The 8501-nt window shown below is 47.9% G+C and overlaps 1 protein-coding gene across 2 annotated transcripts; it reads right to left on the bottom strand.

Moving 5' to 3' along the window:
• Positions 1-1792: 1792 nt before the first annotated feature.
• Positions 1793-6290, bottom strand: RAB7A (RAB7A, member RAS oncogene family). 2 transcript variants are annotated; one of them, XM_009576850.1, is made up of 5 exons: positions 6226-6290; positions 4997-5123; positions 3964-4182; positions 3306-3434; positions 1793-3132 (listed from the first exon to the last, which is right to left on the bottom strand). In XM_009576850.1, exons 1-5 carry the CDS (start codon positions 6276-6278, stop codon positions 3037-3039), a joined length of 624 nt encoding a protein of 207 aa, XP_009575145.1. In that variant the 5' UTR covers positions 6279-6290; the 3' UTR covers positions 1793-3036. The 2 variants fall into 2 exon arrangements, with proteins under 2 accessions (XP_009575145.1, XP_009575144.1); XM_009576849.1 differs by having other exon boundaries at positions 1793-3434.
• Positions 6291-8501: the final 2211 nt, after the last annotated feature.

Raw genomic sequence — 8501 nt, 5'->3', positions numbered from 1 at the left:
AGGGAGCAGCCGCAGCCGCCAAGCCCCACACCTGGCTGCCCTGCCGCAACCTCGCACGGTTTTACCCACCGGCAGGGCCCAGGATTGCCTGTAACACTTGGTGTGGATGGGGGAATTGACCCCCTCCCCTCCCACCAGCCAGCCTCCTTCTCCAGGTTTCTCCCTCTGGCCTGGCCAGGACCCGGGCAAAGAGCAAAACCAGCCCCCAAATTCCGCTGCCCCAGTGCATGGGCTGAACACCTCAGCCTCTTCCAGGGCAAGGTTTCCTCTGTGGTTTGCCCAGCAACAAGTCATCCTTGCACACATCATCATTGCACCTGCAACTCATCAGGCAAAAAGGTCAGCACAGAAGTAAAAGCCATGAGCCCTCATCCATGCTAGGAGTGGTTTTGAGCACACTTGTATCCTACAGGGACAATCGGTCCAACCAGCTTCTCCAGTCCCAGGCTTCTTCAGACCACAGTGATGACAAGTGATTCTTGCAGGAACACCAGTCCCCATCTGTGACACCATCAGCATCAGCCCTGAGTGTAACAGCAGGGCACTAATTCCCACACTGCTTGCCTCCTGCGCTGATTTCTGTACACTTGTGTGCATACGTATCATATTCCCACCTGCAAAAACATTGGTTTGTAGGTGGTAAATTGAATCCTGCCCTCCCCTTTAGCATCTGTAACATCCTGTGGCAAGGAGCTCCACAGCTGTCCTGCCCCCTGTGGAGCCCTCTCCCTTTGCCTTGTGTCACTGCCAGGTTATTTGATGGGAGAGAGATTAAACAGTGTCTCCTCAGGGATCATCCACAGCTGCACTGTGCAGCCCTTCCAGCCTCAGCTCCGTCACTCAATGCCAAAGCAGTAGGAGGTAGGTGCAGAGTTAAGACCATCCCCTTTCCCCAAAACATCACTTTATAGTTATTGCTCCCTTCTCCCCCAGCTTGGCTTTCTCCATGCTAGAACTGTATCTACAGAAAACAAGTGCAGAGTGATGCTTTAAATGGAGACAATGCAGACAGGAAAGTGGTCACACCTGGACACACTGCTATTGCAGAGTAGTTCTTTGAAATTGATGTGGACAGCAAAAGCCTGGTCAAGTGAGAGAAGAGTGTGATAGGACAAAGCCATAAAATAGGATATAGAGCACAAAGACTGTTAGAAGGCTCTTGAAATAACTGGCCTCATTTCTCTATTCTTTGTTTTCCATCTTCCTGTGGGTACAGTAGTGAGCTCAGCCTTGCTGAGTGCATGCAGAGGGTCATGCCCAGCATCTAGAAATTAAAGGCTTAATCTTGACTAGGCTGGACTAAGGAAAGGTCTGTAACTCACTCTAAGGTACCCTAGGCCAGCCTTGCTTCTCCTCCAGCTGAAGCACCTAACTGGGAAGGGCTCAGCCTGCTCTTCTCATCAACCCTTCCCAGAGGAAGGTAGCAAGAGCTTTAACAGCACTGCCCTCCTCTCCACCCTTCCACAAAAGTTTTCATATGCCCAGGACAGGGCTGAAGGACTATGCTCACAGAAGAGGGACCAGATCCAGCACTGTTCCTGCCACTACAAGCAGCTTCAAGAAAAGCAGAGGGGTAGCTGCCCTACTACAGTCTCAGGTCAGCCAAGCAAGCAGCGCCTGCTCAACCCACTCTTGAAAACCAATCTGGAAGGCAGAGACTTTTTAGTAAGGAGGAAGCACAAACATCCATCAATTAGCAGGCACTGGCTTGCTAAAATGGTGACTAGACAGAGGAAAGAAAGCATGTTAGTGAAGGAAAAAAAGAGAGTCAGAAACAGGAGTAAACAAGAAGGTTTGTTCTTGTTAAGTTTATTGGCATCATGTTTGTCTCTTTACATAAGAGCTCAGCCTACGTACTAGAATGTAGACCTCTGGAAAACAGGTAGAAGGGCTCCATTTAAGCAAGCTACAAACGCAAGAACAAATACCAGGAAGAAAGGAAGAGAGGAAAGGGACTAGATTGCCAAGTTTTTCCATACCAAAAATCCAGATTAGCAGTCAGTAAGAAGAAAGGGAAGATTCATAGTCCAGGTCATTCATTGAGAAACAGCTACCACAACCCAGGTGGGAGAAGAGCTCCTTCCACAGTACAAAGAGCCACTGGGACACTTCAGCTCTGGCTCCTTCTCACACTCGCTCCAGGATGTTAGGAGTTAAGCAGTAGGGGAGGTGAACAAATGAGGTCATTTCATAGCTGTATTTAATTTTAAATCCAATAATCCAGTGTGCATATCAATGCTGTTATGCAAATCTGAGAATTTAGATACAAGGAAGCCAGACAGATTTTCCAGAAGATGAAGCCCTTTGGCCTCAAAACAAGAAGGCTTACATAGTTCATTTCTACTGTACAGAATACTGCCTCTATCTGGACTTTGTGTTGCTAGCACGCTGCAGTTCACAAGTGTCCTCCTCACTTTCTACACAATCTGTGTTTCAGTACTTGAACATGTAATTCAGGAATTTTACACTAATTTATACATTTTTAATTGGTTGCATATATTAACATGTACTATAAGATTTTTCCTAAAGAAGCATTACATAATACATGGATACTGTAAAAAGATCTGATTAGTTAAAAGTAACAAGCATTAACAGAGATACATACAAAACTCAACCTAGTTGGACTGAGTGCTGAGCTTGCAATGAACTATGGGTAATCAGCCTTTCCAGTTGCAGCCTTCACAGGGGAAAACACGAGACAGTTAAAAATGTATGTAACTTGTTACACAGATTACCTGTAAACAGTTTCTCTCCATTGGACACCTGGAATTAGATTCAGTTCCAAACATACATAAGAGTTTCCATTTTAAACTAAGAGAAAGGTCTGTTACCATGAAGTGTGATGTAGATGGTGTGGGGACGTGAGCTCTGAAGTGTGGGACTCACAGATGCTCATGGGAGATGGGTGGATTTTGGCAGCTGGAGATGGAATTTTTTTTTAAATTTCATTTTAAACACAGAAGAGGGGCTGTGTGTTTGAAGGCCTAAGTGTGATATTTGTTTGTGAAGGACTGTGCTCAACCCCTCCCTCTCCCCTCAGCAGCTGCAGCTCTCCGCAGAAGACTTCACTCGGTCATTCTTGTCTAGTTTGATGGGTTCGGGGAATTCATTGTAAAGCTCCACTTCGGTTTCCTAGTGGGAGAGAAGGGAGGAGTTAGTGCCACGGCTCTACAGACAGCTCCTAGCATGCAAGGAGCCATTCTTGGCTGGGGAAAGCTGTTGGAGAGCCCAAGGCTGCCTGCAGCAGCCGAGCTTGGTAGGCAGGACCAGCACCGGCTGAGGGCACCCACTGGCCCCCTCCCTACCTGTTTAAGTGCATTTCGTGCAATCGTCTGGAAAGCTTGTTCCACATTAATGGCCTCCTTGGCACTGGTTTCAAAGTAGGGGATGTTGTTTTTACTGTAGCACCAGGCTTGCGCCCGTTTTGTGGTGACCTGGGTGGACAGAGATCAGCATCACCACCTTCAGCTATGCAGGAAGGGGGTTTTATTTCCAGGGCAAGGCCAGAGACCCCTCATACCCAACCTGAGCTAAGACAGCAGTTCTGACCTCATCAAAACTACAGCCTTGATACAGAGCACAGGAGACTGCTGCCCATCACCAGATACACTCAGCCCCGGGGCAAGCAGCAGCACGCCTAAGGAAGATGAGACCACAGGGTACAGACTGCTCAGGCATCCACAGAGCAGGGACTTGCTCCCATAGGAGTTTCTCAGCAATTCTGGACCTCTCCTTAAATCTACCCAGGAAGCTGCTGCAATCCTTCCACCAGTGGGCAGGAGCATGCTGTGCACCAGGGTTTGACCTCTCCAGGCAGGAGAAACTCTTCCCCAGTAGCACACAACAGCTGAGCCACACTCAGGCACCTCCCACTCCTGTTTCTCAGAAAACCCTCCCGTGTTCCTACAAGGTCTCCCACTCCAGCAATTTCCTAAGAAGAGGCTAGCAAGTCCCAGTACTCACTTGTCTGTTTTCTAGGTCAATCTTGTTTCCCAGCACAACAAAAGGAAAGTTCTCAGGATCCCTTGGACTGGCCTGAATGAGGAATTCGTCCCTCCAGCTGTCTAGGGTTTTGAACGTGTTGGGGGCCGTGACATCAAACACCAGCACACAGCAATCTGCTCCCCTGTAGAAGGCAACTCCCAGAGACTGAAATCGTTCTTGTCCTGCTGTATCCCATATCTGGAGCAAAAGACAAGGCAGATAAGCCAGCTCTGCTCTGACATAGTCAGTCCACAATTAGGGCATTCATTTCAAAACTCCCCGCCAGGCACCTACAGCCTCCAGCTAGCCAGAGAGGACCACCTAAAGGCTTGGGAATTTCTGTAGGCACTAAGTACCAAGAGCCAGAAACACCCTTCTAAAGACAGTTAACCCTTTTTGTGTTCAGCCTCAACAAGGGACATACGCTTGTTCCGGGCAAGCAGGACTTGGGTATTAGGGTCAGCAGGTGACCTGGCTGCAGTGCTTGGGTGCACTTGGGTACCAGTGCACTCCAAGCACTCCTCTGATGGCTGCAACAGGGCTTTTGCTGCCTTGCAGCCAGTCTCCCCATGGAGAGATGAAAGCTTCAGATACTAGAGACATAAGCAGACAGGCAGGTTAACACTATACTCACAGGACTCAGGGCAGCACCAGTAGTTGACCTGACTAAGGAGTCCTTTCCCAGCCTTCCCAGTTCCTGAACACTAGTGAAGTGCATCTTTTTAACAAGATGTAATTTACTGACAGTACCAAATGCTAGTTTTTAAACTGGGCCTGGCAAAGCTGCTCTTAGCTGAGCCCAAACTGATGCCTTCCTTTGTTCAGCCCATGCACAGATTTGTAGAGAAGCCCAGCAGCACCTATGGCCAAGAGCAGTTCAGTGCAAACAAGATTGACATCCAGTACACTGAGCCCTGCACCGCTCTGGACTACACTGGAGCAGATACTTCCACACAAGTGTGGTCTAGGCAGCCAAGCACCCCTCGCAGCTGGGAGCAGAGTCACTCCTTACCTGCATTGTCACTAGCCTGTCATCCACCATGACCTCTTTTGTCAGGAAGTCTGCACCTATCGTAGCCTTGTACTGGTTACTGAATTTCTTGTTCACATACTGGTTCATGAGCGATGTCTTCCCCACCCTGTACAGAAAGACAAAAAAGATGAGGTAGGCTGTTTCTACAACAGTGTTTGAATTAACCACCCTGAACAGAACATTCCAGTGCCCTTTGCCTACCACCATAGCATCCTAGCCTTTCAATCAGGGAAAACGCACCCACCCCTGCAAGAAGGGGCTTTTACAGCAATAGATGCTGAGGCAACATGCTGAGTAAGAAGATTAGCTACCTAAGGATACAAAGGATTATAATCTTGAGAAACCTTGTTTCCCCATCAGTAATCTGATCATTGGTAAGGAATATGCATCACATCATGATCATGAGGGCAATTTTGGAAGATTAAGTGCCCCAGAGAAGCCCACCAGAAACAGTCATCTTCAGCCTCTGCAGAAGGAGGAGGTGGAGGAACAGACAATCTCAGCTGGCAACAGCTCACATCCATATCTGCTAGGCACCCAGAGGTGGAGATCCTCCCCAGGGAGCCAGCTTAGAGGCTCGTGCCCTCTCCGTGGCTGAGAAACACTCCTGAGAAACACACTGATCAACAGCTTGCTGGGCACAGTGGTATAAATAAGCTTTATGTCATGGGAGTCAGGTTACAGCCTGCACAGCAAGTAATCTGTAACAGTGGAGCAGACTCCTTGCTCAACAGCACAGAGCAAAAGCCTTTCACTCCAAGGGGCAGGCTCTAGCCAGATCAGACAGAAGCTAAGCAGGTGGCTCAGTATAAACTACATCTCTGACAGAGGCAGAGTTTTAAGAAGTTACCTAAGATTGCTTACTAGCAGTTTGTTTGGTGTTTTTTTTTAATTTAAGTGAAATGCTCATTTCAACACCACACGTCCTCGCTGCAGACAGGTTATCCAGTTCTGTTACTGTAGTGCTCTGCCCACTGCATTTCCCCTGTTTAATATTGTGGCAGGACTTCAAGATATTAAACTGCGTGGACACATTCAGGACAGAGGGTGGCAAAGAGTTCTTAAAGCTATAAGGTAACACAGCTATCTGGGACTATAATCTCTCCTCCCAGCACTGCTGGTTTCTTACAGTGCTTTCAGGCTCCCACTAGTCAAGAGCATTGCTCCAGCCAGATGCAGATTGGCAGCTTAAAGGCTCCTCCACTTACCCAGAGTCTCCAAGGATGATGACTTTCAGTAACACTTTCTTCCTAGAAGTCATCTTTTACACTAGAAAGGAAGATGAACAATCCCATCAGACACCATTAGCATGTCATTCCTCAAGGCAGAAAGCAGCAAGTTTGGAGTCTGAGAAACCTGACTCCCAGCAAGGAATCAGTGACAGGCAGGGCCCAGCACTCCTGAAACTAGGCTCCTTCAATTCAAGGCTACACTTGAGCACTAACCAAGTGTTTGTCCATTCCATAGGCAGGGCCATGTCAGACCAGTAGTGGCAACTTAATTCCAACATGTACATGAGCCAAGCACTTGTCCTTTACAGTACCAAGTCCATTTTGGACCCTATTTCCAGGCCATTTTGTGGGTATCCTAGCCTAGGCCATCTCCTTTAGTCTCACTGGAGGCAGTGCAGTAAAGCATATTGGCTCCCAACACAGGCTAATTCTTACACATGCTACTAAGTGAAATGTAAGCAGAGGTGTGTCTAATACCACACTCAAGCTTTTTTATGCTGTTCAGTAGTTTTCCAGTAGGAAAAAAAAGAAAAAAAATGGGCTTCCTCCACCTTTCAAGTTCAGCTTGGAGAAGCAATAGCTTTCTCTAGCAGCTGTGCTTTGTGAAAGTGTTGAGTCCCAAGGATATGCTGTGGTTGAAGAGGTCACAACACAGCCACACAGGCCAGCTGAACAGCTGAATTACAAGGCAAACTGCTACCAGACTCAACAGCTTTGCTGAGAGCATATGAAGCACACTATTGCCACCTCACCTTTGGTGGACAGACAAGTATGGGTACAGTGACAAACCTCACAACATTCAGTCTATTGCTCTGTTAGACAATGAGTTGTTCGTTCAGTTGCATCCTGCCATGACTCCAGTCCACTTTATAGGCAGGTGGCTCTAAATGGGCCACTAATGGTCCATCCAATTAGCAAGAGTGAGAGCTGAGCTCCAGAGATCCACACTCTTACTTGCTCCCAGGTCTCCTTCAGATTAGTGAAAAAGCTAGAAGTACATCAGCTGCAGCAGGCCTGAACACACTTCTGGATGTGCTTTAGCACAGTGAGAGCAACTATGAAGTCTTGCTATTAGTGGTTGAGCATGCCCTTCCTACCATGAGGCGCTCTCCCCACCTCTGGGGAGGGGATGGGACAAACCATTCTTAGGTGCTCAGACTTGATCAGATCACAGACCCTGGTTTGGTCCACAACAAGGACTCCTTGGCTTTCCCTGAGGACATCTGCAGGTTCTGTATAGCAAGAGAAGCCAGAAGATGGTTATAGCTGTGGTACTTGAGTTCAAAGACCCTTGACAACAGGCTTCATGTACTAAGCCCTTATATGTGGTCTTGGTTACACTAAAATTCCCGTTCTGCTACACCACATTCATTGCACCACACAACTCCTACTCTTCAGGAGCTATTCCTGACTTTTACAGCTAAGGAGGCCGTCACTTCTACAACAACATGGGTATATGTGTCTTCTGAGCAGCTCGGTCCTATGCATTTCCTGGGATATGCAACAGCCTAAGCTGTTAGATAACTGTGACCCACTTCATCCCACTACTACAGGAGGTAACATGCTCCAAGCTGTAGGAGCCTCTTACTAGATGCAGAGTCCAGCTGCAAAAGGTCTTAATCATCTCAAGCTCTGAGTGTTAGAAGACATGCAGTCTTTTAGCCTTTGCCATCAGTGAATGCTGCAGAAGCTGAAGAAGCCATCCTGCGGCCGCCGTAGGTGGTGGTGCACTTACAGCTACACCTTGTTGGACTGCACCCACCTCATGCATCTAGTGATACATCTAGATGGGAAACACTGTTGAGAAGATAACAGCCAGAGGCTGTTGAGTGAACAGCAGTGACAGGCCACCCACAGAGCTCATGCTATCCTTAGATGGGTGTTAACAGATGCTAGAGAGCCTGCACAGGACAGTTTCTCCACATGTAAACACCTCTCCTTTCCAAGGCTGGACTGCATTGCTCAATGATCCAACTGGCAGCCCAGCTATACTAGCCAGTTGAAAGTAGTCCTGCTTCTGCTCTTGCCAAGATCCACACTCTATAGCTTGTCTCCTCTATAGCCATGGGGAGAACAGACCATGTAAGGTCCTTCAAGCAGACTGCACCTCCTGTGTTTTCAAAGCACGTAGCACAAGTGACACTTTTGCTAACCAAGTCAAAGACTTCTAAAGCACAATCAGCCCAGCTGGAGCAAGAAGCAAGTGAGCAGAGCTTTGAAACAGCTTAAAGACAGCTGTGTACATTGAACTG

Source organism: Fulmarus glacialis, unplaced genomic scaffold, assembly GCF_000690835.1.
Source record: "Fulmarus glacialis isolate BGI_N327 unplaced genomic scaffold, ASM69083v1 scaffold43334, whole genome shotgun sequence".
In the NCBI taxonomy this organism is placed as follows: domain Eukaryota; kingdom Metazoa; phylum Chordata; class Aves; order Procellariiformes; family Procellariidae; genus Fulmarus; species Fulmarus glacialis.
This window is presented reverse-complemented; position numbering and strand designations above follow the sequence as displayed.

Bases quoted from the DNA above. Each gene is read 5' to 3' on its own strand.
- RAB7A (XM_009576849.1), bottom strand. From the start codon at position 6,278: ATGACTTCTAGGAAGAAAGTGTTACTGAAAGTCATCATCCTTGGAGAC. The intron at 4,183-4,996 runs GTAAGGAGTGAC...CTTTTGCTCCAG, and splicing joins ACAGGCTAGTGACAATGCAG to ATATGGGATACAGCAGGACA. The intron at 3,435-3,963 runs GTGAGTACTGGG...CTGTCCACCCAG, and splicing joins TTGACCTAGAAAACAGACAA to GTCACCACAAAACGGGCGCA.